Source organism: Neoarius graeffei, chromosome 1, assembly GCF_027579695.1.
Source record: "Neoarius graeffei isolate fNeoGra1 chromosome 1, fNeoGra1.pri, whole genome shotgun sequence".
NCBI classification, from domain to species: domain Eukaryota; kingdom Metazoa; phylum Chordata; class Actinopteri; order Siluriformes; family Ariidae; genus Neoarius; species Neoarius graeffei.
Window position 1 is genome coordinate 53,541,219 of NC_083569.1, and position 26,511 is coordinate 53,567,729.

At 40.2% G+C, this 26,511-nt stretch overlaps 1 protein-coding gene and 2 non-coding genes across 12 annotated transcripts in view; 1 reads left to right on the plus strand and 2 right to left on the minus strand.

Annotated features, from left to right (window-relative positions):
* Nucleotides 1–298: 298 nt before the first annotated feature.
* trnah-gug (transfer RNA histidin (anticodon GUG)) lies at nucleotides 299–370 on the minus strand. The gene has a single exon. It is a non-coding gene; the product is annotated as a tRNA-His (tRNA).
* Nucleotides 371–3,870: 3,500 nt separating this feature from the next.
* On the minus strand, nucleotides 3,871–3,942 carry trnah-gug (transfer RNA histidin (anticodon GUG)). The gene has a single exon. It is a non-coding gene; the product is annotated as a tRNA-His (tRNA).
* A 5,220-nt stretch (nucleotides 3,943–9,162) lies between these two features.
* Nucleotides 9,163–26,511, plus strand: part of LOC132894551 (nuclear factor 1 B-type-like) — a 134,755-nt gene continuing 117,406 nt past the window's right edge. Inside the window, exons 1-2 of one of the 10 annotated variants that reach the window (XM_060934545.1) lie at nucleotides 9,163–9,585; nucleotides 15,679–16,210. In XM_060934545.1, coding sequence (XP_060790528.1) covers nucleotides 9,568–9,585; nucleotides 15,679–16,210 — 550 coding nt within the window. In that variant the 5' untranslated portion in view covers nucleotides 9,163–9,567. Of the gene's footprint in view, nucleotides 9,586–11,194; nucleotides 12,258–15,678; nucleotides 16,211–26,511 lie in introns of those variants that run through there. The other 9 variants (XM_060934619.1, XM_060934608.1, XM_060934535.1 and 6 more) reach the window with 9 other exon arrangements.

Genomic DNA, 26,511 nt, shown 5'->3' on the forward strand with positions numbered 1-26,511 from the left:
TATTTTCTTCACGTATTAATTATATTTGGTGGTTCGTGTGAACGATGCGATTCATCAAAACAACAATAGTGTTTTGCAGTGTGATTTGTTTTCACATTCCAGGACCATTATTGCAAAATTGACGAGTGACATATTGCTTGTTAGCTGTGCTGGTATCAATTAGCAAGCAGTATATTTTGCAGCCCTTTGTACGATTCTGAATTATGTATTTTAGGGGGTTTTACTTAGAAATAGTTTAGTTAACTTTGAATGAATAACAGAAAAATTATGCCTACTCTGGTAGATTTTTTTTTTTTTTTGCCGTGACCCGGATTCGAACCGGGGTTGCTGCGGCCACAACGCAGAGTACTAACCACTATACGATCACGGCGAACCACTCAGAGATGAGAAAGAAAATGACAGCCTGTGCATCAATCAATGCGAGTTCATTACTCAGATGTTTATTTTATGGTAGCAGAATGCCTGATAAAAGGAATATATATATTCCTTTTATCAGGCATTCTGCTACCATAAAATAAACATCTGGATTAAAATTAAAGCTATTTTTGGCAGTAGAATTTTTGATTAGAACTGTTAGAGCATGACTTGTGGATTCTCAGTCAGCACGTGGTATATGCACTATGAGGAGTGCGAATATACTACAGTGCAAAAGTCTTAGACACATGCAAAGAAATGCTGTAGAGCAAAGATGCCTTCAAACATAATGAAATTAAATGTTTCTATATTAAAAAAAAACATGCAGGGTGAGGGGAAAACACCCAAGGGATATGAGATGAAGTGTAAACCAAGTCTGGAGGAAAGAAAAAATAAACAAACATATGTACAAAACACACTCCAATGTGGGGTAAAATTAACTGCAAAATCACAAGGTTAGCAGTTTAGTAATTATTATTTAATTTATAATTATGGACTACTACAGCATTTAGATCAGTAGATTACTGGTAGCCAACTTTCCTAGCCACAGTGGTGCTTGAAAGTTTGTGAACCCTTTAGAATTTTCTACATTTCTGCACAAATATGACCTAAAACATCATCAGATTTTCACACAAGCCCTAAAAGTAGATAAAGAGAACCCAGTTAAACAAATGAGACAAAAATATTATACTTGGTCATTTATTTATTGAGAAAAATGAGCCAATATTACATATCTGTGAGTGGCAAAAGTATGTGAACCTCTAGGATTAGCCGTTCATTTGAAGGTGAAATTAGAGTCAGGTGTTTTCAATCAATGGGATGACAATCAGGTGTGAGTGGGCACCCTGTTTTATTTAAAGAACAGGGATCTATCAAAGTCTGATCTTCACAACACATGTTTGTGGAAGTGTATCATGGCATGGACAAAGGAGATTTCTGAGGACCTCAGAAAAAGCGTTGTTGATGCTCATCAGGCTGGAAAAGGTTACAAAACCATCTCTAAAGAGTTTGGACTCCACCAATCCACAGCCAGACAGATTGTGTACAAATGGAGGAAATTCAAGACCATTGTTACATTCCCTAAGAGTGGTCGACCAGCAAAGAACACTCCAAGAGCAAGGTGTGCAATAGTTGGCGAGGTCACAAAGGACCCCAGGGTAACTTCTAAACAACTGAAGGCCTCTCTCACATTGGCTAATGTTAATGTTCATGAGTCCACCATCAGGAGAACACTGAACAACAATGGTGTGCATAGCAGGGTTGCAAGGAGAAAGCCACTGCTCTCCAAAAAGAACATTGCTGCTCATCTGCAGTTTGCTAAAGAGCACGTGGACAAGCCAGAAGGCTATTGGAAAAATGTTTTGTGGATGGATGAGACCAACATAGAACTTTTTGGTTTAAATGAAAAGCATTATGTTTGGAGAAAGGAAAACACTGCGTTCCAGCATAAGAACCTTATCCCATCTGTGAAACATGGTGGTGGTAGTATCATGGTTTGGGCCTGTTTTGCTGCATCTGGGCCAGGACGGCTTGCCATCATTGATGAAACAATAAATTATGAATTATACCAGTGAATTCTAAAGGAAAATATCAGGACATCTGTCCATGAACTGAATCTCAAGAGACGGCAGGTCATGCAGCAAGACAACGACCCTAAGCACACAAGTCGTTCTACCAAAGAATGGTTAAAGAAGAATAAAGTCAATGTTTTGGAATGGCCAAGTCAAAGTCCTGACCTTAATCCAATCGAAATGTTGTGGAAGGACCTGAAGCGAGCCGTTCATGTGAGGAAACCCACCAACATCCCAGAGTTGAAGCTGTTCTGTACGGAGGAATGGGCTAAAATTCCTCCAAGCCGGTGTGCAGGACTGATCAACAGTTACCGGAAACGTTTAGTTGCAGTTATTGCTGCACAAGGGGGTCACACCAGATACTGAAAGCAAAGGTTCACATACTTTTGCCACTCACAGATATGTAATATTGGGTCATTTTCCTCAATAAATAAATGACCAAGTATAATATTTTTGTCTCATTTGTTTAACTGGGTTCTCTTTATCTACTTTTAGGACTTGTGTGAAAATCTGATGATGTTTTAGGTCATATTTAAGCAGAAATATCGAAAATTCTGAAGAGTTCACAAACTTTCAAGCACCACTGTAGCCTATAACAGCTAACTAGCAAACTAACTTTAGCTACCTGAGGCTAACTTGAGGTAATTTTTTACGTTAAGTTCAAATATTTGACTCAACCACCTAGTTAGTCTGCATTTAGTGAAAAACTATGTGTTTGATAGTCAGAACATGTTAACAACAGTAATTATGAAAGTAAAGAATGATGCCCCCCCCAGGGGTGTTTTACCCCACAGGCTACTGCTCCAAAAAAGTTACTGTATATCATTCTTAAGATATAATTATGTTTTCTGTTAATAACTCATTATGGGTATCTCACTATCCACTAGCCTAACTATTCACATATCATAGATAACTATGATGTCCTGCAAAAGAATAAAACTTTAAATGTTGTTTTTCTGACTGCTGAAAATACATGTATTACACTGTGCCCAACGTATTACACTGTTCCCAAAGTAGTCCATAGCAACAATAAAACCGTAAACTGACTCCATCTATTAGCTATTTTGGGGGAAAAAAGGTGGGGGCATTTTACCCCAGAGGGGCAATCCAACCCCCCCCCCCCCCACACACACACACACACACGCTACTATATTATAAAGAACAGTGAACAGTAATAAATGAAACAAAGTCAATGCTCAGTGTGAGACGACCCTTTGCTTAAGAAAAAAATAGTTGTCTCAGGTACAATAAGTGCAGTTTTATAAGGAAGTGAGCTGTAGGTTTTACTGAGCATCTTACAGAACCAGTCACAGTTCTTCTGGACACTTTGTCACACTTGCTTCTTAATTTTGTAGCAAACCCCAGCACCGTTCATTATGGTTTTTGCCTGAAAAGTGTCTCTTATGTAGGTGGTGTAGTGGTTAGCACTGTCGCCTCACAGCAAGAAGGTCCTGGGTTCGAGTCCAGTGGCTGGCGAGGGCCTTTCTGTGTGGAGTTTGCATTGTCTGCGTGGGTTTCCTCCGGGTGCTCTGGTTTCCCCCACAGTCCAAAGACATGCAGGTTAGGTTAACTGGTGACTCTAAATTGACCGTAGGTGTGAATGTGAGTGTGAATGGTTGTCTGTGTCTATGTGTCAGCCCTGTGATGACCTGGCGACTTGTCCAGGGTGTACCCCGCCTTTCACCCGTAGTCAGCTGGGATAAGCTCCAGCTCGCCTGCGATCCTGTCGGACAGGATAAGCAGCTAAAGATGATAGATGGATTTAATTTTATGTATAAATATTCTGTTGTGTGTAACATAACGACTTTAATTCAGCATTATTAAGTTTAATTTAATATAAATTTTTTTTTAGTAAAAAAAAAAAAAAACATTATTGCCACTTTCTTGCCGTGACCCGGATTCGAACCGGGGTTGCTGCGGCCACAACGCAGAGTACTAACCACTATACGATCACGGCGAGCTAACTGGCAGCTGAGCAATAAGCTCTCTTTCACTGCTTTTGTACATGCATGAGGTATCACGATCCTGTACTCCGGTATGGTGTTTCAAACTGTTAAAACCGTGTCGATATATCATCCGGAGGATATTAAAGCGGTCGATATTGATTCAAATCAACATTTTCGGTTACATTTGAACCCCACCTCATCACAAATGCTCGCCTTTCCACTAGAGCTCGGATTCTAATGTAGCCTGCTCACAGTTAAAGTCGAAAACCACATCTAAGTTTTCAGTAATTTTAACCACATTCACTTATGTGCTTTCTGAGACTTTGTGACACGTTGACATTTATGAAAATGGACAGGAAAAAAAGTGTTCTATCACACTGCACAAGTGCCAGTGGTGTAGCTGTAGCATATCCAAGGTCTTAACTCTGGAAAAGTTTTGAATGATAATATATTCAGTGGATTATTTGGGATATTCTTGTGTGGTCAAGGATGGCTATGGCATTAGCAGGATTCATAATCACAATTTCCTGCCAATTAGGCAAACATTATGACAGTGTACAGAATAACTAAGGACTCATTCTGTTATTTTATGAAGCTGTTTGTGGTGTTATTCTCAAAACCATTGTGTGATTCAGGAGTAAGCAGGAAAAAGCTTTACCTGTTAGCATCAGTGTAAAACTAAAGTAAACTTCAAACATCAACAGTGTCTTGGCTGTATTAAAGGGCAGGGGTAAATTGTACAAAATTCACTTTTTTTCTTGCCAAACCATGAAAAGATTTTCTCATCATCCATCTTTATTTCACCATTAAACTATATAGGCCATTATAGACTGTTTAATGTTATTTCAAAACATGTAGGCCAGCCCGGAGGCCATTGTAAAGTATGTACAAAACAACATACAAGCTATAATATATTTATAGCACCTCTTTGAAAGCCTAGACTTGAAACATGATAGCAGTAATGCTTTTATCTATTTATAGGACAAAAAAAAAAGCAAAATGTCCTCTAATGACTAACTCATGTTGTGCCAAATCAAGTCAGTACATGTTTGAAACAGGAATATGAATACGCAATGAGGGCTACATACAAATCAGCATAAAACGAGGCTGCTGCGTTACTAAATAGTCAACTATATTTGTGCCTTTGAAAGTAATCTAGGCCGCTGTTTGACATTTAGCATGACAGTATGAAGAAGTTTTATATATGGCCTGATTCTTAAAGAGGAAATCTTAACATGGTGCACAGAGGCCTGCACCCTTCTCATATGGTCAGCTGTGACCTACCTGAATGCAAAATAATCCTGTGGCCATCTCCACATTGTGTTTAAGAGCCAAGCATTGTGCCTCCTGTTACTGGAACTCCTGAATCCTGCATCAGTATTTCAGCATCAGCAACTGCTGATCTGATTTCTAACATTCTGAAACATTCATCCAACCAATATAATTGATTTCAGGCAGGAACGATAAGCTCTTAGTCAATCAAAAAAAAAAAAATCAGTGTGCACTTAATTAAAAGCTTAATAGATAAGAATCTGTACTCTAAATACCCAATTCATTTCTTAACCTTTTAATATGTTCATTTCCTTTTCTATTTAAACACTTTCACCCACCCTCCCATTTTAAAAAGCACACAAATACCAGACATGTATCACGTGTCAGATATCTATAGCAGATGGTATATATCAGACAGTTACTTAAAATGTGTCTCCTGAAATGAGGAAGAGACAAAAATGTCCAAAAATGTTATATTTACTCTTGTGCTTTTCACATCTTGTAACAAATCCACCTCAAAAGGAATCTATTTGATTTTAACATTTGTACTAAGACTAGTTAGATTAAACATTAAGAAACAATGACCCGATTATAGCCTGTGATGTTAAGATTCAAAAATGAATATTTTATCATGAAAATCTGTGAATGAAAACGTTGATACAGTTGTAGGACATTGCTTTAATACAACGATTATAAAGAATTCAGGCAAATGCAAACCTAAAAGCAAGAGAAGATGCAATATATGCAGAAATGATATATTTGTTTTTAGATCAGTAAAGAAAAGCAAAGTAGTTGATATATGATTTGTTCAATAAAAACAATATTATGAAACTCAACTTGTCAAAATGCCATGGTGTGAGCAGATGAACATGTTAATGTGCTGGTTAGTTTGTCATCAAGATACACTATATACAGTATATCATTACAAATATATTAAATATATATAAAGCCTGATTTATTCTGCCATGTTTAGCAATATTTATATATATCTTAAGTCATGTTTCACAGCATGTAAGTAAATAAATACTACTTACTGCTTTAAATTCCTTTTCTTTATTCGACTCAAAGTAAGTTACAGTGGGCTGTGGTGCACTTTGAAATTATTTCACACAACTATTATTATTATTATTATTATTATTATTATTATTATTAATCACCCAGTTATTACATGTAAGAGCAGGTTAAATATAATTTTGGAACAGTTTTCCAGAACGAATGCTCATAGAGCATAGATATAAATAAATAAAAAATAAATAACAATAAGGCATTAAAGTAAAAGGATTTTTTTTTTTAAATGAGCAAAAAGATGACCACCCTTTGACTACTATATAGAGTTATAGGCAATAACCAATATAGGCAAAGACAAAACAGAAGCAAAAACAAACGTTTCATACATAATAATAATAATAATAATAATAATAATAATAATAATAATAACTCAATTTTATGTTTATTTACCACCTTATTTTTGAACATTGCTTTATTTGCAAATTGAGCTACATATTCTTAATTCCTTCTGACAGCTATTCTACAAGCTTACCCCTTTGATAGATATATAGTACATTTATTTATCTTTTTTTTTTTTAAATATTGGTCCTTACCCTTGTTTTGTTTTAAAACATACTGTACCTATTCCAAAAGTTAATACTGGTTCTCTCTAATCCTACACAACATCTTCGTACAGTGACGAGTTAAAGTATTAATTTGCTTTGTGTGCACTATCAAGATCAATCAGATGGCAAAATTGTGTCAAGTGTGTAAGTGAGTAAGTAATTCGTGCACTGCGTATATATTTTCTACTGTACAAAACATGAAGGCTGCAGTAATTCGTTTCTCTTACATAACGGAGCTGAGGGCTTCCTGAGCTGCCACGTGTGGAGGATTTCCCCTGAGTTTGGGAGAAAACTACTGTGAAACACTCACTTGCGGTTTCCGAGTGCATGCATCAGTGGCGGGGTGAAACGTGCACGTGCACCGTGGCTCCGGATTGAATCTCGTGTGGCGGAAAAGATCACAGGTCTCTGGCTCAGACAGCTTTCAGGGTCGGAAACCCTCAGTCTGACACACTGGCACAGCGCGGCGCAGTGGGGAGAAGCAGGAACCGGAGCGCGCTCTCTCTCTCTCTCTCTGCGCTCGCGCTACGCACGCTCTGGGAAAAAGTCACGTGTTGAAAAACAAAACAAAACCAGGATTATAATTATGAGGAAAAAATAATCCTAAACAGCTGCTTCGCTTATTTCCTCAGGTTGTGGATGAGTGGGGAAAGTTGTGGGCAGTTTGGAGGAGCAGCACTTCACTATTCCTCCTTCTCCTCCCACAGCACCTACTGCAGCCAAGCCAAGTCAACTCTCACACCACACCACACCAACTCCTGTTCCCTTTCTCAAGTCTGATTATTTGCACTAACTCAGAGAAATCTGACACAATGCACTGTATGCGAAAGCGTTTAGGTTGACTTTTCTCCTAGCCTACTTGTTTGTCCCCCCTCCCCTTTTCTTTATTTTTAAGTGAAAACAAAATGTCTGCAACGCCTCGGCACAAAAATAACACCCATAAGAGAGAGAGAGAGAGAGAGAGAGAATGAATGAATGAATGAATGACGGGCTCTTTCCTGTGCATGTTACTTAATCTGTGTGGTCAGTTAAAGAAAAAAGAAAAAGATTTCTCACCATGCACTAGCACTACAGACTGTGCACTCTGTTCCTCTATTATAACTGATTCTGGAGGTCAGATGACGTAACTGACATAAATAGCAATTATAATGGACTGTCAAAGGATTTTTGGTCCAAACGCTGTTTTATTTTATTTTATTTTATTTTATTTCCCTCACAGACCCCCGAGGATTTTCCATAGACATGATTCTGAAATAAAATGTGATTAAAAAAAAATCTACACTTCAAATATTCAAAGCTTTCAAATTTGGTGAGATAACTGGCTTATTAAGAGCTGGCACGTTTGAATGTTTGTTTATTTATTAATACATTTTGATTCAATAAAAATATTCAATATTTATGTGGACACAGTTTCTGCATATACCTATCCACAAGGACAAGGACAGCTCCTCCCCCGCCCCCCCCCCCCTTTTTTTTTTTTTTTTTACACACACCCACCCACACCCACCAGCGTGTTCTGGGTACTGGAAGGTCTGCCATGCATCTATAGCACTAAAATATCCAGCGTTATATTTTTTAAAACACCATGTATACGTTCAACTGTTTTCAAATGACTGTTTTGGTTTATTTTCTCATAAGCAGTCTGGCCTATAAATTATTTAAATTCGAAATGAGCTAATTGAGAGTTTATTGTGTCCTACTCTCATTATCAGCAGGTTTTAACATCAGCTTATGGATATTTGCAGTCTAAGGATTGGTGTGTTTAGGTTGAATATATGATACAGTATGTGCGGCTGTTGGAGAGACGAGTTTGATTCCTTTGCCGGAACAGAACGTGTGGCTGTGGAATGGTGGTTGCTGAGGTCTGGATCAATGCCATCATTGTGCTCATGCAATCTTTCTGCCAACAGTGTGTACATAGCACTTATTCTGTATTATTATTACAAAACCCACAGCATTTTCACAATGGTATTAAACCTGAACAAAACTGTCAATAACAGTAATTGTTTTAAAATAGATATAGTAGTGGAGTTACTTTTAAAACATTATTATTATTATTATTATTATTATTATTATTATTATTATTGTCTTTCTTTTCCCCCCTCCCTCAGATTTAGGCAGTGTTTAGGCAGGAAAATTTAGCAGATTCTTAAATCCCACTCGCCTGTCATAACAACACTGAGTCTTTATAATGTTATTAAAATAAACTGGAATCCGACGGAATGCGCTGAGTGCTGCGCGTTCTGACGCAAACGGCGCGAGCGCGGCGGTGAGGCGGAAGTGAAGTGAGCGGCGCAGGGCGAGGAGCGGCGCGCGCGGAGGGCCAGCAGCGCCTCAGCCAATCAGAGACGAGAACACCGATTCCAAAGCGTCGCGAGCAGCAGCGACGACACTCCGGCAGACAGAGAAAGTAAAGGCGCAGACGCGCCCAGTTCCAAAAACTCTGCCTCTTCTGGACCGCGTTCAACTCAGCCACTAAAAACCTATCCAAAAGTCTGACTCGCAGAGGAAGGAAGATTAAGAAAGGAAAAAAAAAAAAAGAAAAGAAAAACCCGAAGTGTTCGCTGACTTGATTTTGCCTCCTGTCTGCCAAGAATTCTCTTCCGGTGTGCATTTTCAGAGCGTAAAAAGAAAAAGAAAAAAATCTTAAAAAAAAAAAAAAAAGTAGGCTGCTTTGTTTTGTTTCAATCTGAGACATGTGAAGGTACCGGCTTGAGTTTCACACCGCCTCCTGGACACCCTGTTAAATCCATGCAATACAGTGCAATGGTACGTTACCATGGAATATAATATCTTGCAATCATTCTGTGAATACTTTTGAAGTTAATGTGCAAATGTAGGCTTATCCTCTGCCTTGTGCATAGTCAATATAGCCCATGTTGTGAGCGAGTGAGTGAGTGAGTGAGTCGGATGGGAAAGCTGATGGAGAATGGCGGTAGTGCTGTACTGTATGCTGGATTGTTTATTTTGCGCACTGGCAGCCTTCCTATGTGGGTCAAGTCATATCGTCGTGTGTCAGAAGTCGGTGGCAGGGTTTTGCGCCTAAAGAGATCAGTCAACTCTTGGCATGTCTCCTGCTTTTAGCTAACTCACCCCCTTGTAGCACTGAACTTTTGGCACGTCAGAGAGAGAGAGAGAGAGAGAGAGAGAGAGAGAGTATGAATATGAATATGCAGGCAAGTTGTGTTTTCGCCAAGTGGCTGAATTTTACAGCACCACTTGCTTTCAACTCGCCAAGTTCAAGTTTGGTTTGCGTGCAAACTTATTCACACTCCTGCATTGTGACTAACTTAATTTTGAATTTTTAAATGCTTTAAAAAAAAAACCTCTCATGGTGGAAAACTTTCATGACATGAATCTGTTTGACCTTGATGAGTGAAACACTGCACTGGGACTAAAAGCTCGAACCCGGTTACAGGAGACAGTGTCCGCGCGAGCGTTTCTGCGGTGTGACGGTGCGCGTTAAGCTCGTGCACGGACACCAGGGTGGAGTGGAGTGGAGTGGGGTGCGCAAAGATTTGACACGAGATTGCGAATAAAGATCAGTGGCGCAAACCGAAGAGCTCGGCCATTCTTCTTCTCCCGGGTCCGTGCGCGCGCACACGTGTACGTACGTGTCCAGCTCCCAAACGTTTTCATTTCCCTCTTGTTAAAGAAGCTCGTAAAAAGGTTGTAGTGACAACCAGTCTAAAGGAGCCTAATTCACTAATATCTGCAAAACAGGATTCCGTCACTCTGCTTTGTGTCACTGTAATAGTAGCTTCACTTGTGGAAAAGAATGATCTCTTCATTATGGTTCATATAGGCATACATAAACACATTATGCGCTATAGAACCTCCCATACTTACCAAAAAACACCCTGGAGAAAAACTCATCTACACGTAACCACACAAATAACCGGTTCTGTAGGAATTACACACAGGCCTTAATGCTTTGAGTCAGTACTGACAGGGTTGACATGGACTTATCATTTGAACACTGCATGGAAAACCCATGCTTACACACACACACACACACACACACACACACACACACACACACACACACATATACACTACCGTTCAAAAGTTTGGGGTCACTTTGAAATGTCCTTATTTTTGAAAGAAAAGCACTGTTCTTTTCAATGAAGATCACTTTAAACTAATCAGAAATCCACTCTATGCATTGCTAATGTGCTAAATGACTATTCTAGCTGCTGGTTTTTGGTGCAATATCTCCATAGGTGTATAGAGGCCCATTTCCAGCAACTCTCACTCCAGTGTTCTAATGGTACAATGTGTTTGGTCATTGCCTCAGAAGGCTAATGGAGGATTAGAAAACCCTTGTACAATCATGTTAGCACAGCTGAAAACAGTTGAGCTCTTTAGAGAAGCTATAAAACTGACCTTCCTTTGAGCAGATTGAGTTTCTGGAGCATCACATTTGTGGGGTCGATTAAATGCTCAAAATGGCCAGAAAAATGTCTTGACTATATTTTCTATTCATTTTACAACTTATGGTGGGAAATAAAAGTGTGACTTTTCATGGAAAACACAAAATTGTCTGGGCGACCCCAAACTTTTGAACGGTAGCAAAGTTGAGAAAACAAACAAACAAGTCTGCACTGAAATCTCGAACAATGACTATTCCTCTTGTCATCACCCATGATGTAGGTTCTGCATATATTAGATATTGTTCTTAGAGTTACTACTTCACCTGCAGATGTAGCATACTGCATTAATGTTATTTAAAATATCTCAGTACACAGAGGCTTAAACCGAAAGCATCAGATATTTATGGGAATAAATATCCTGTAACACAAAGTGGGAAAATGCCCGTGAGCACTGAGGTGGGCTGTATAAGGCCTGTGGAACGCGTTTGCTGGAAGAGGAGGAGTACAGACTTTGTAATGAAATGAAAAAAAAGGGAAAAAAACCATGAGACTGATTTGTTAGGATCCAGCAGGCTAGAGGGTGTTACCGTTCGATATAATATCAAGTTTGAAAACCGGATCAGAAATTTGGCGCCTTCTAGTTTTCGACCTGCACTTGCGACATTCTTGAAGATTTCCCCTTTAAAGCAGCATCAGAGAGAGAGAGAGAGAGAGAGAGGGAGAGAGAGAGGAGTTTTTTTTTTTCTTGACTTCTTCTCGCCGGCTGCATGGAGCTCGGTGTGTGTGGATGAGTGCAGGGCTCCTGAAGGCTTCTCTGCTTCAGTCTTTTGTGCTCCTGAGCTCTCGTGGGAATCTTTAAATGCTCGAGTTGGGATCTGCGAAGTTCACCGCCGCTTTCTGATGAATCTTTTCTCTCGCTTTTGAATGAGGACAAGTTCCAGTCGGCCGTGCCCGGTGCAGCACGGGCTCAGGAGAATGAACCGATAATAAGCGGACTTTGGTGACCGATCGATCTTTTCTGCACTGGCGGCCGAGGTCATGATGTATTCACCGATTTGTCTAACGCAGGTAGAGCTTTATAATCTCTTATTGATCACGGATTAATTATTTGGTGAAATGCAAATTGCTGTTTCCAGTCTATATGCACGTTTGGGTCATACAGTGGAGAGATGGAATAGTCTGTCCTACTGCGCATTAATGAAACCATCCAGTTCTTTGACGCTCTTAGGATGAAAAAAAAAAATATATATATATATCTACTTTGCTTTGAATCAGGACATTGTTTTACTTTAAAAAAAAAAAAAGTTGCCCAGAGTGTAGTGAATGTGAATATGTCTGATTGCATTACATTATTTTAGCCTTGGACATGCAGACATCGTGCGTAAAAGCACCTTTAGTTTCGCCATAAATCACACATCCGCGGCGAGCGCGTGTGCGTGTGCGTGTGTGGATCTGCAAAAGATTTGTGGTGTAAAGCCAGTGAACAGCCACAAACCGAGCTCAAAGCGATCATTCCGGACAGTGAAAAGGCGCTTTAGCTTTGACTCGGTGCTTTTTTTTGACGCCTCTGTGTTTTTGCGGACTTGGCCAGAAGCGCGCACAGTTGAAACAGAGAGCCACTAGAAGAGTGAATTAAGATGAAAACAGCGATAAGGCCGATTGAGCGCTTGGATCGAGTCCTCCGGATTTGGCTGACACAATTTTACTGTTTATATTTTGCTTGGCACCACCGAGCGATTGACTGAGATATAGTTTAGTAGCTACAAAGGAGGGCTGAACCTGGCGCAAAGACCAACTTCACACAACGACACACCTAAAGTAGTCTACTGTAGCCTTGGACTTTACATTATAAAAGACATTCCATATGGCAAAAAACTATAACCATACAAAAAACTATGATCAGCTGCAGAATTTCTACAGCCTACATGCATGCTTCATGTATAACTGCTTCGGTTTATTACTCCCAAGGAAAAAAAGTCCTCTAACCATAAGCCAAATAAAGTCATTACCCTTATAATCATGCGATAATGATATGATACAGTGGGTCTTTATATCATATTATATCTGATTTCTAGAGGTATCATTAAGTCAAGCGTCGAAGTCGATAAGACCACATTTTACAGTGGATTTGAGATCTTGGTAAACTTTCCCAACTTTGTCTTCAAATCATATCACTTTGGACAGATTATTTAAGCTGTATGAAAAGTAAATATTATATTATTAATTATTATCAGTTATTACATGTATAAACTGTAGTGTGCATATTTCCTTTCTTTAAAATCCATAAGACAAATATTTGTCTTTTGCATACATCTCGCACATCCATAACGAAAGGCATTTTGCATAATTTAAAAGCATGTGACGTGCGGATATATGATACAGAATTTAGGGACAAGGAAATTTTAAGGCCGAAGTAGTTGGTGTGATACAGCGGGATGCATGTAGCTCAAGGATTGATGTAAACTGTAATATTCAAACAGATCGTAACATGCTTATATTAAAACTAATTGCAATGCAGTCTACAAAATAATTCAAACTTTTTAACAATGGTCTTATAATTTTTTTTTAATAAACATAAATTTATATACCACTTCCAGACTATCACCTACACTGAACTTCCCCATGTTTAACAGTAGTAGAGTGCAGTAGAGTATAATGTGTATAATACTTAGTTGTGCAGTTTTGTTACGGAGTTGTGTCGTTTCTGAGCGGTGGTTAACTGTTGGTGTGGTGTGTGTGTGTGTGTGAGGGATACATTGCAAGAACGAGAGATAAGGGAGTGCGGTGCTGGTTGCGGCTTCCCAAAGAGCAGTAAGCCGCTTGCATAAATGACAAATAATCTGTGATTTAACTCTTCCAGCACACATTGAGCGTTTAGTGGAGTTTAGGAGCAAGAAAAGAAACGCGTACTCACTTTCCTCCAGAAAAAATACTGTCCATTTCCCTTTGCTGGGATTCTTGAGATTCCCGTATGTTGTATTTCAATTAATTCCACTTCTTAAAGAAACGATCGGACATCTTATCTTACATATAATGTTATTTAATTCAATACATGTGAAGATCAGTAACAGTGTAGTTTCATTCAGTTTCGAAACTGTTATGTAAATTTATTAGAGGTAAGATAGGTAGGTATCGATGTTATGATATTGACGATTTTATTGATTTTGGTAAAAATGTGAAACGCTGCCCATACGTTACTAAACTGCCTTTAAAACTGGCAGCTGATTTGGCGTAGCGCATTGCACAGTAAAACTAACATGTTGCAGTAGAGAAAGCCGAACAGGCCTGTAGTGTGTAAGACGCTTGTGAATTGAGCCTGTAGGTGTTACTGCTTACTTGGCAGCAGACTTTTTTTTTTAATGGCACTCTTACAGAGCTTTGGAGCAGAAGGAATGTCAGGATTGAGCCAAGATGCCATTTTCATTGTCCATCTTGGTTTGATTTTAAGAGGGGCTGGGAATAATTGCTGCTCATTTCAGCTAACAACTTAAGTGACCCCCTCCAGACCTCAAAACATCCCAACGGTAAAGCAGCCCTATTGCTGGAAATGTAAAACTTTCCCGACATAAAAAATAATTTCTTTTTTCAGAGTCTTACTGTCTTTGCATATATGTCTTTTTTGCATATAGATAGCAATTTTTTTTTTTTTTTAAATCAGCTTCAATAGGTAATAGACTCTGTCTGTACCACTTTCTTTGCAGGCTTTGTTAGAGAGGGTCGTGTGGGCTGCTGCAGGGCCGTGAGGCAGTACTGCTGCAGGAATGCAGGACTGTTTGATAAGAGAGCTGTACGTGTGAGGGACACATGCCTTGGTGCGCGAGCACATACAGCACCGATAGTAGAGAGAGAGAGAGAGAGAGAGAGGGGCAGGGGAAAGCGTGAGTGCTGCTCATCTAACTGTCTGCTATATGTTGGCTCGGCGTGAGTCAACGTGGTAAACAGTGCTATCCTCGTCCTGTGTGCCTGCAACACCTGCAGCCCCATACAGGCCAGCGTCGCTGTAAACTCAGCAGAAATGGTAGATGAACCCTTCTTTCATTGCGGTGTCAGGTTTTTTTTTTAAATTATTTTTATTGTTTAAAAAAGGTATTAAGTTTTTCAAAATTGCTCAGTTAAAAAGGAATAGATTATATCCATTTTAAAACATAATATATAAGACCTTGTTCAAAGTGTATGTAATGCATCCTTGTGTGTTCTATTTGTACTTAGTGTGCGTAATTGTTTTATTGGCTTTTGTGGGTTTGAGTCGTTAACGGCCGTCAAGTGGCTAATTTCAACTCCCTTTTGTATGCTTTCTAAATAATCACTTTTGTTTGTTTTTGTTTTCTGAGAGGTACGCTTTTTCTGTTTTGTTTTTGGCAAAAAAATACACTGTTGGCTGCTTGATCAGGAATCCTATGCCAAAAAGGTCACGTCTACTCCTGTTCACTGACTTTCTTGCATTTTTCCGTCTTTCTCTTTTTTTTTCTCTCTTTTGCTCTTCTCCCAGGACGAGTTCCATCCATTTATCGAGGCACTCCTTCCTCATGTGCGCTCCATCGCCTACACTTGGTTCAACCTACAGGCCCGTAAGCGCAAGTACTTCAAGAAGCACGAGAAGCGCATGTCCAAGGACGAGGAACGCGCCGTAAAGGACGAGCTGCTGAGCGAGAAACCCGAGATCAAGCAGAAGTGGGCATCACGCCTGCTGGCCAAGCTGCGCAAGGACATCCGGCAGGAGTACCGTGAGGACTTTGTGCTCAGTGTGACAGGCAAGAAGCACCCGTGCTGCGTGCTTTCTAACCCTGACCAGAAGGGCAAAATCCGACGCATCGACTGTCTCCGCCAGGCGGATAAAGTGTGGCGCCTGGACCTGGTGATGGTGATCCTGTTTAAAGGCATCCCGCTGGAGAGCACGGACGGAGAGCGCTTAGTCAAATCACCCCACTGCACCAATCAGGCGCTCTGCGTCCAGCCGCACCACATCACCGTGTCAGTGAAGGAGCTTGACCTCTTCCTGGCCTACTATGTCCAGGATCAAGGTAAGTGCACTGAAAGAGTAGAAAAGGGACTGGTGGGAGGGAGATGTTACTGTCAGTGTTTCAGGCTGTGCACTTTCTCTCTGAGTTACAGAGGCCTGAGTAACTCATGCCTGTTAAACATAACTTCATTAACAATTTATTGTGATTGTACTCACATCATCCAAAGAAGTAGTGATATTTCGACTCTTTATCTTCTCTTGTTTCTTCTATCCATTATTTTTACCAGTACTCCATCCATTAAATCTGCCAGTATTTTTCTCTGATTATAATGTAATAGCCAAACAGCAAATGTAAGAAGCTAAAGAGGTTTGCATGAAATTCGTTTTAGTGTACTTTTAAGGCAGTAATTACAGTGTTATAACACGTTTAATGAGCCGGCGCTAGAATAAAGAGTTAATTAGTGGAATAAATGAACTGTAAGACATTACAATTTTTTTTTTTATTTTATTTTCCAATTTTTTTTCCTGAAATATTTTTTCATCTTTTGCCTAAATTTTAGGGATTAAAATTAGACTGAGTTACTTAATTACAATAAAAGCGATATACAATTAAATATCATAGAGTGCCTAAATCACAGACAGAAGACTTTTTATATTACACATAAAATCTTCAACATCATATATATATATATATATATATATATATATAGAGAGAGAGAGAGAGAGAGAGAGAGAGAGACACACACACACACACATGCACGCGCACGAATGCTGTCAAAATGGGGGAAAAAAATCCAACCTATCTGCTAAGGAAAGTACATAGCTTTTTTTAATAGTGTACTTTTTTGTTTAGTATATTTCTCATATACAACATCTTCCTTCTCTAAAATTATAAACCTCATTTAACTTGCCTGAAAAAGTCTTCATCTCTCCCTATCTAAAATCTGCAATTTGAATTCAAGTTGCTGTAATCCAATCCTTTAAACAAGTCTTTCCTTATTGCATTAGCTGCCCAAATAATATTTGTGCTTTATTGTAGAATACATGTGAGCCTGTGTGTGTTTGAATGGTCGTGCGAGGAGGAGGTGGGTTATCGCCAGCCTTAGCGCCTCCATTTTGTATGAGTGAAGTGCCAGGCTAAGCAGAAGGCATAGCGGAGGGACAATAATGGTTGCCACTGGCACCAGGGTTGGCATCATCCTCTCTTTTGTGTCTTTCTAGGACGACATGCATTCGACCGTTGACACTCAGCCGTGGCCTAAATCTCTGATATTGGCTTTAAGCTGCTAGATACACGCTAACAGATTTTGTGCCATCAAAAAATACAAACAGTTTCATATTATGGTGTTAAAATGAGTGTTTTTGCACAGTTTTAACACCATCCAGCATGATACGGAGAATTTAAATTCTGTAAATAATCAGAAAGCGTGGTTTGAATTTCTTGATAAAGTTTTCTGACATAGACGTAAGCCAAAATGTGACTTTTATTAAAAAAACCCTTTTAATTAATATTTTTTCTATATTGTTTGCTCTTTTATTTTTTTATTTTTTGTAATGTGATGTTAAGAGACTTTAAACTATAAACTAAAAGTGTTGAGTAAATAACGATCTCTGTTTCGTGGTTTAATACATAACAGGAGCAGGTTTTGTCCCTGGATCCTGTGCCCGTTTCCAAATAATGTCCCCACATCGTAGCAGCCTATCCAGAGCAGCCATTTTGTTTGTGTTGTGCTAGGAGAGTGGCATGAAGAGTGCCAATGATGGAGGAATGGCGGTTGGCATCAAACCCTCTTTGTCTGCTTGCATGCCTTTGATTCGTTAGCTGGCATCTGCAATGCAGTGGGCATGGAGGAAGTTTTTGACACCGGCAGAATCGCAACCGTCGTGATTTCTTTTGTAAAATTCACACGACACATTTTAAATTCACAGTATGACAAAAATGTAAACTGCATCTCTAATAGAATTTGATGTTTGTGTTCTTAAATAGTGAGCTTAAGTGAATGTCACTTTTTTTTTTAGCATAGCAGCTGTGGATTTTGGTTTTGTCATATTGTTTGAAAACAAACTGAGTCATTAAATGGCACATGGTCAACCGCATAACACAAACTTGTTACCACGGCTTGTTTTGCCTGGCATTTTGTGCCACTATTGTGCCCAGTACTGTTGCTAGTCAGTACACAGCAGTAGTTTTAACATTAGGTTGAGCCACATGGCACAGGAGGGAACACCGGGCACTCTGCCCTTGTTTTTTGTGAATCACGCTAAGCTAACTGGACTGTGTTGCAGTACCATGGTGAATGGGCAGTTCACTGTAGGGGTAGGGAGAATAGCAGGAAGGACTGGTACGCTAGGCGGCAGGCATCATGCCATGTCCAGCCTCTGTGCCTCACTGAGCCCAGTGTTGCCATTGTGGCAGTCTCAGTACCCAGCATGTGTGCTGTTCATTCTCCTTCCTTCCTTCCTTCCTTCCTTCCTTCCTTCCTTCCTTCCTTCCTTCCTTCCAAAAATTACTTCCTTATCACGATCAGCCTTAATCTGTCTTGAAACTTTTTTGCAAAAAAAAAAAAAATCTATGCCTTGCTTCATTATTTACTGATCTGAACCCCCGTAAAATAACAAGGTTTAAAGAAAGTGACATGGAGTCTAACTGTAAGCTTCATGGTTTTGGCTCAGGTCCATTATTACAGATGTACGATTTATTCATGGATGTATGGCCATTAAAGAAAGTGATCATCTTTCAGAAATTTGAACAAGCTGTTCCTTTACTTGTCCTACAAGTCAAGTCAGGACGTGTGAAGGAACATTTCACACTGCTTTCATTTCATGACTCATAACAACACTGCGGGTGAAAGGGAAGTGCACCAATATTTAGCTTTTGGTTAATGATCACATTCCAAGAAATACACTAATATGGTTATTTTCATTTTATTGTCCATATTTTAAGGTATGAAAATGGATGATGGTAAAAAATTGCACAGAAAATGCATAAAATACCCAGTAGGACCAGGGAGTTTATATTAATACAAACATTTGGATAACTGCATAAAATAAACAGTTTTGAGTTATTCAAGCCTTTTATTTTGTGTCTGTAGGAGTTTGGGTCTGGTATATCATTTTTTTTTTCTTGACTGATTACCTTTTTTTTTTTAAATCAGATAAACACCGAATTCCAAAATTTCCAGTTACTTTATATGAATTAATTGCTGGTTTTTACTTTTCATAAATATTTACAGTATCCTAGCACTGTTTGTTATAGATATCTGGCCAGCTTCATTTATATCTTGAAGACATGATGGTATAAAATTCAGTGAGCCGTTATACAAATGCGTTTCATCAACTGGGACTGATCTATGACTATGCTTATATTTTGATGGCATTCATCCATTTCTTTTAAAACAGAGCCATTTGAAATACAGTATGTTTTTCTTTTAGGGCTATTAGCTTAGGAACAGTAAATTCCTATGCTTTTTTTCCCCCTTTGCTGTCAAGACCATATAAAATCTGTTTACTGTGCTTCTTTTATTTTTCTGGAACTGATCATTGATAATCAGCATCAAAACATTACTTCGTTTGCTATACTTTCAGGATAACAATTTCCATATTTTTCTTTTTTCTTTGAAGATGTAAGCGTTCTATCAGCGCGCTTTCCAGGTGGCAGATTAGTTATTATTTGACCATGTTGTTGTAGACGCCCGCTTTACGAATGCGTGACTTTGCTTTTGGCCTCTGTGTCAGGACCTCGGCTATAAGATGCGGTGGGTATGCCGTGAAATTCAATTGAGCACAACGGTTGTGTGAAAACACAGAGGTGGCCGGGTCATATGGGAGTGGTGGTTTGAAGAGGGTTGCGTGGAAGGATTGAGGGTGCACCTAGAGCCCCTACACCTCCCGTGACCCCTACGTGTGTGGGTCAGCGAAGCGGCGGCCACCTCCTCGCCTAGAGCCAGTCGTTTGTAACACTTCCGTTGTATATCTTGTATGTGTGATGATGGTGGTGTTGAGCGTGTATTTCATTCTTTGAGGGAAGTGTTACAGCTGGCCTAGTTTTCCAGTTGGCTGAGTCTGTGGTTGAGTCAGATCTAGCCACACTGACCTCCAGGTCACCACCCCTGCCAGTGACTAAGTACTTCATCTCATCTCCTTTGCTCCCACTCTCACTTTCTCTCTCACTTTCTCTCTCTCTCGCTCTCATTTCCACTTGTAGCAGTAGTTTACTTGGGACTGTTCCAGACCTATAATGCCAATTGTACACCACACTCAGAATCTGGTCCAAAGGGACAGCTGCCCAGATACACACACACACACACACTCCGATCCGCAGAGGCAGAGGCGGTTTGGACTTTGGAGCACTGACAGCAGCATGTGTCGAAAACCGTTACGAGCGCACAAGCATAAGGACATTTGTTTTTGTTTAGCTATTTATTTGTTCGCTATCTAATTGTTTCCAGTGAGCCGTTGTGGCTGTGGTGGTCGTACGGCTATCCGTTTGGAGAGTGTGTGGTCGATCCATTTGTAGGCCTGCAGCTACTGACTTGGTCCTAAAACCAGTACAGATGGTTCCCTGCTTTTCACCCACTCTGTGTGTCCCACCACTGAGTTTGGAGCAACGACACACGACTTGGTTTCAGTTGTGTAAATGAAAGGCAATAGCTTCTGTTTGATGTTTTAGTACACTGGTGTACCGCCACATTAAACATAAAGGGAGAAAGGGAGGAGGGATTTGCTGCTACAACTTCAGTCCAAATGGTAATCTCAGCAGCCCGCAGGTGTACGTGTGTGTGTGTGCGTGTTTTGTTGAGGTTCCACTATTTAAAAAAAAAAAAAAACCTTGTTTCAGCAAACACATAAATTTCTTGCTTTGCTCTAGATCTGCCCAAGTCTCACTCTCAGAAAGGGATTGCTATCAAAAGAAAGTTTTACTATAGACCTGAGCTTTTTTTTTTTTTTTTTTGCCAGTGCTTGTCTAAGCACGAGAGAAAAAATGTTATAGCCACATAATACGCCTTTACTTTATCTCAAGGGCAAAAAAGGAAGCAAGCTAATGCTTGAGTGTATTGACAGTTCACTCATTTAGGTCAGCAATTTAGTAATTTCTTGCCCATTTTGCTAATTTTAGAGGTAAAACAAAACAAGAACTGAACATGTAAAATACAGGCACGTTAGGATATGTTACTACATCAAGCATAGTATTTACAAACTTGGCAAACATGCGTTTTTTGGAGGGTTCAGGTTGAAATGTGAATATTTCTTGCATACAACATTTTGGTTCGATCGCTCTACTGATCCTTCTGATCCTGCACCGTCCCAGTCTGGAACGAATGCTGCTGAGAAGCTGAAGGTCATTTGGGGGAAGATTTGTGTTTGTGCTGAGCAGGCAGTAAGGCCTTTGCCTCAAACGGGGCTGGTGAGCTGATTAGTATTCTGCACGGCCTGCGGTGACTACCTCACGTAAAGCCATAACCTATCGAACACATTCCCTTAGTCTAATCCATTTAGAGCTCCCTCCAGCTCTCTGGCCTTCTTTATTGATTTCCCCCCTTCTCCATGTAAGCCCCCCTTTTCTCTTCTCCCTCCCTCGCTTGCTGGCTCTCTGCTTCGCTGTTGCTTCAATTCCATGGTATACTGTTACTCCACATACTGCCATAGAGAACTGTTCATTCCTTTGCTTCTCTTGCCTGTCTGGTGTATCTTGGTTTTTTTTTCCCTTTGGTCTTTCCTTGCTTAACGTAGCTTTTTTTCTTCAAGTGTGTCTGCTTGTGTTGTATGTCTTGTATGACTTTTCTGCATGCCTTTTGCCTATAGTACACTTTAACCTGAACCCTAGTTCTTGGTACTTGTCGTTTGCTTTCTGTTCTTTGTCTCTGTTTTCACTCAGCACCCCTCCCCATGGTCAGTACGCAGAGCTGGATGTTGTAAGCAGGTTTCTTGATGGTGTGTGTGTGATGTATCATTTTGCAGATCTTTGTACTGTACTTCTACTGTAAGTTCTCTGTAACCCCCAGTTCACTTTCACTCAAACACTCTTCATGGCAACACCGCCTTTTACTTATACATGTCGTTTTAATACTTGGGCATATATACAAGTGCTGTCGAGAGACAGAAATTTATTTTGAAATGATTCGTCAAACGAGCTTCAAGCTCTTCATCACTGTTGACCCTCAGTCTGTGCCAGAATTAGCGAGAATGGGAAAATATGTCTGAAAATGTACTTGCATTTCAGGGGTCATGTAGAAGCATCTCCTCTTTGCCTCTAAACTTTTTTTTTTTTTTCCAAGCACTTAGCTTGTATTTTCAGCATTCACTTTCCTGGAGTCCCACGTCATCGGTGCAGAACCCGCAACGCTCTGCTGCTCTCCAGGGCCCTGTTGAGCAAAGAGCATCACCAGAGCCCCTCTCTCATTCCCTTGCCTCCCACGCCTCCCTCAGAGGAAGACTGATGGGTTCATCGTCCTTTTCTATAGCTCTCTGTACGGGGTGTCTGGGTCTTGTCCCACCAGCACCACTGCCACATGTACTGTCTCCAGCTGCCTTCACATGGCTTTGCTCTCCATCCTCTATCAACCAGACATCCTTATCATGCAGTTATGATCATGGCCACAAATGAAAGCGTGCAGGGAGTGAAAGGAGAAGAGATACCAGAAAGGGGGGGGGGTGTTTCCCAGAAGTTATAAAGTCTTCAGAGTTTGAGAAAGAAAAAAGCTGACGCTGACCGAGCGTGAAAGAGAGATATGTCGAATGCAGGTAAACTCAGACAGAGAGACAGAGAGAAAAGGTCTGAATTCCTCCATTGTGGGATGACTGGTGTCTTGCACGTCTCCACGCCAACCGGCATTCTTCATGAGGGGGACAGCAAATGAATGGCTGCCAGTGAGGTCCAGAGACAATCGAGGAGGTTGCTAAGGGAGACAGTGACTTCTCCCCCCTCCGCCCACAGCAAAAGTCTTTTCATGGCAGACAGGCCTCAGAGTGATGGCCGCCTCCTCTTTTGTCTGGTCTGGTACAGTACCTCCTACTGCTGAGACAGACGGCTCAGAGTTAAACGCACAGATGAAGGGAGGGCAGCCGTGACTGGGATGGTCCAAAGTCTGTCTGAAGGGGGACAAGTAATGCAAAGCTATAAAACGCAAAGTTATAGGTGACTAAGAGACAGGCACTTTATGTGGCACACATTTGTTTAGAACATGGCCAGGGATGCCCAATGCTTTTTTAAAGCCTTAGGAGAGCTGTGTTGTTACAACATTGAGTATGTTCTCAACAATATGAAAGTATCATCATGTATAATCTTGTACAGTAATGAAGGTATATCAGATCTAACAATGCCTCATTTGTGTGGTCCTTTGAGAACTTAGTAGTGAATGTAAAGTGTAATGAACCTTCTTCCAGAACAGCTTCCTAGAGGATATAGGAAATAATCATATTTCACTCAAGAACTTCTGTGCATTGGCCATTGTGAAAGTGCATTAGACCTTCTGAAGCGGTTCCTCAGTTGGGTTGCAGCCCACTAGCTGGCCTGCGTCTCCTGTTGATGTCCTGCATGATGGAACAACACAAATCCCAACCTTCTGTAATCTCAAGGATGACAGATTTAAAACACTTTCCGCCATGATAATCACATCCTGTTTTCATTGTGTAAAGGCAGATTTTCCATGAATTTGGGGAAAACAGAGAAAAGAAAGAGTATGTGAGAAAAGAAATGGAGAGGAACAGAAACTGCAGTACCTTGGACTATAGAGTTGGCTAGCAGTCCAGTCGTTTCCAGAGCACACTCACTTAATCCACTATAGAGCCTTCTCTCTGTTTATGCTGCGTTCTCAGTGGTAACTGAGGGTTAGCATTTATTTTCACACCTCTTTTCAGTTTAGCCCATGTGTGTGATTAGATATTAAATGTGGGCTGAACACTGGAACAGAACAGTAGTTAGTGCTCCTGACCTTACCGCTCTATGTTTTATGCTGTTTGAGAAGTCTGTAAGGGAGAATGAGGAGACTTGGGCTGGAGGAGACTTGGGACAGTTTGTATTCCCATGAATTAATTTCAACCAATCAGGTTTTAGCTTACATCAGAAGTTAGATGTTGCCCCTTAGAGTAACCCACTTTCTTTGGCGCCACGAAGCTGGACACTGCAGTAAGGTTTGTTCAGTTCAATATTTTTGTCAACCAAAACGTGTATTTTCTACTTCGCAGTTCACCTCCATTCTATGGTGTAATGTCTGCTGGTGAATTTGGGGTTTGTTAGGAATTAAAGTATGTAGCCTTGAGTTACCATATATAGTATTATTTATTAAACTTAAATTCTGGGGGGGATTTAAGGATCTTTATTTATTTATTTATTTCTAAATGGCCAGATGGGGAGAGTTGGGACAGTTCATCATGTTACAGGAGTTTTCTTGTGGTTTACAAATATAAAATTGTTGAAACATGTTTGTTAAAAACGTGGCCGTGTACCTGCATGAGGATTAAACTTATTTCATTCCTTCTTGAGAATGGAAGTGTTTAGTCGAGTCAGGTTTTGGGTCAACTGACATTTATCTATCGCTGTACCAGCATTGTGTTTTCATACAGTTTATATGTTACAAGTTTTGATAATCAATAAAAATTAAACATGTAGGCCTAGGTATTTTTTTTTTGTTCCATGTCTCCCCACTACGTCTCAAGTCTCCCAACATAATGTTCCATATCTTCCCTCAGTGTCCCATGTCTCCTATCAAAAAAAAAAAAAAATGACAGAAACAGTGAAGCCTGAAGGCCAGTATACACTACTGTTCAAAAGTTTGGGGTCACTTTGAAATGTCCTTATTTTTGAAAGAAAAGCACTGTTCTTTTCAATGACGATCACTTTAAACTAATCAGAAATGCACTCTATACATTGCTAATGTGCTAAATGACTATTCTAGCTGCAAATGTGTGGTTTTTGGTGCAATATCTCCATAGGTGTATAGAGGCCCATTTCCAGCAACTCTCACTCCAGTGTTCTAATGGTACAATGTGTTTGCTCATTGCCTCAGAAGGCTAATGGATGATTAGAAAACCCTTGTACAATCATGTTAGCACAGCTGAAAACAGTTGAGCTCTTTAGAGAAGCTATAAAACTGACCTTCCTTTCAGCAGATTGAGTTTCTGGAGCATCACATTTGTGGGGTCGATTAAATGCTCAAAATGGCCAGAAAAATGTCTCGACTATATTTTCTATTCATTTTACAACTTGTGGTGGGAAATAAAAGTGTGACTTTTCATGGAAGACACAAAATTGTCTGGGTGACCCCAAACTTTTGAATGGTCGTTTATGTGACAAGCTGAGAGACCAATGTTGTGGTAAGAGGGTATAGTAAATACTCTGTAATGCAATATGAATATGACGCTACTTGCAAAGAATTTCACACAATCTACAAAAGCTGAAAACTCGTCTCAAGTCTCCCCGTTCTCCCCTAACTATAATTCTGGTGATAGTGCACTGTTGAAGGTTCTGAGCAGTTGGTGTGTTAAACACAGAGCGCTTGATTGGCTGTGATTAAAGTCAGCTCTCTGGTAACAGTGCCCTGTAACGGAGCTGCTAATGAAAGCTGGCCTTGGCGGCTGCACAGGGGCCTTGTTACGAGTGCCCATGTTGAAAGGATATACATGTTGTTTCCAGATTACTGGAATTCTTCTCAAATTGGCCTGCCTTTCTGCTTGGCATAGGAATTTAACTTCGATTCCCCCCTCCTGTCCTCCCTCCATGTGCCTCTCTGTCTTTTACAGAGCATAAACCCACCCATATGAACAACCACACCCACACAAATACACACTCACTTGCCTCGCACTCAGGCCCCCAAAGCCTGCATTTAGACAAAATCATGCATGCACTCTGGGTAACCACAGCATCTGTCTGTAGTGTGAGTTTATTTTTGAGTATACACATTTAAAGCCAGGTCCCTTAATCCATGAAAGATTGTAATTAGGATGGTTACATGCGCACAGACCTTAAACCTGCAATTACATTGTGCGTCTTTCCCAAAATAATAACCTAACAACATGGAATAATTCAAGTAGCATTTCTAGGGAAAGTGGTGTTACCGCAACATGACTGCTGGTCAAGTGATTAAAGGCTGTCTTTCATTTTGTTTCTGCATTGGTGAGGCAGTGTAATCAGTATTTTACAGCTAAATCCTTGATTAGTAGGGTTGGTTAACTCTGGTTGTCAAGAGGGTATCATCTGTAAAGAAAGGTGGATAGAAAAAGGATGAACTGGGCTTTGAAGAGGATTGGAAATGGATGCTGGGCCCTGGATGTCCACTTTCTCTCAGAGCGCCCTGACACCGTTTAACCCCATTCATCCTCAATCATAACACACCCCAAACTGCTACATGGCACTTCCTAGAATTC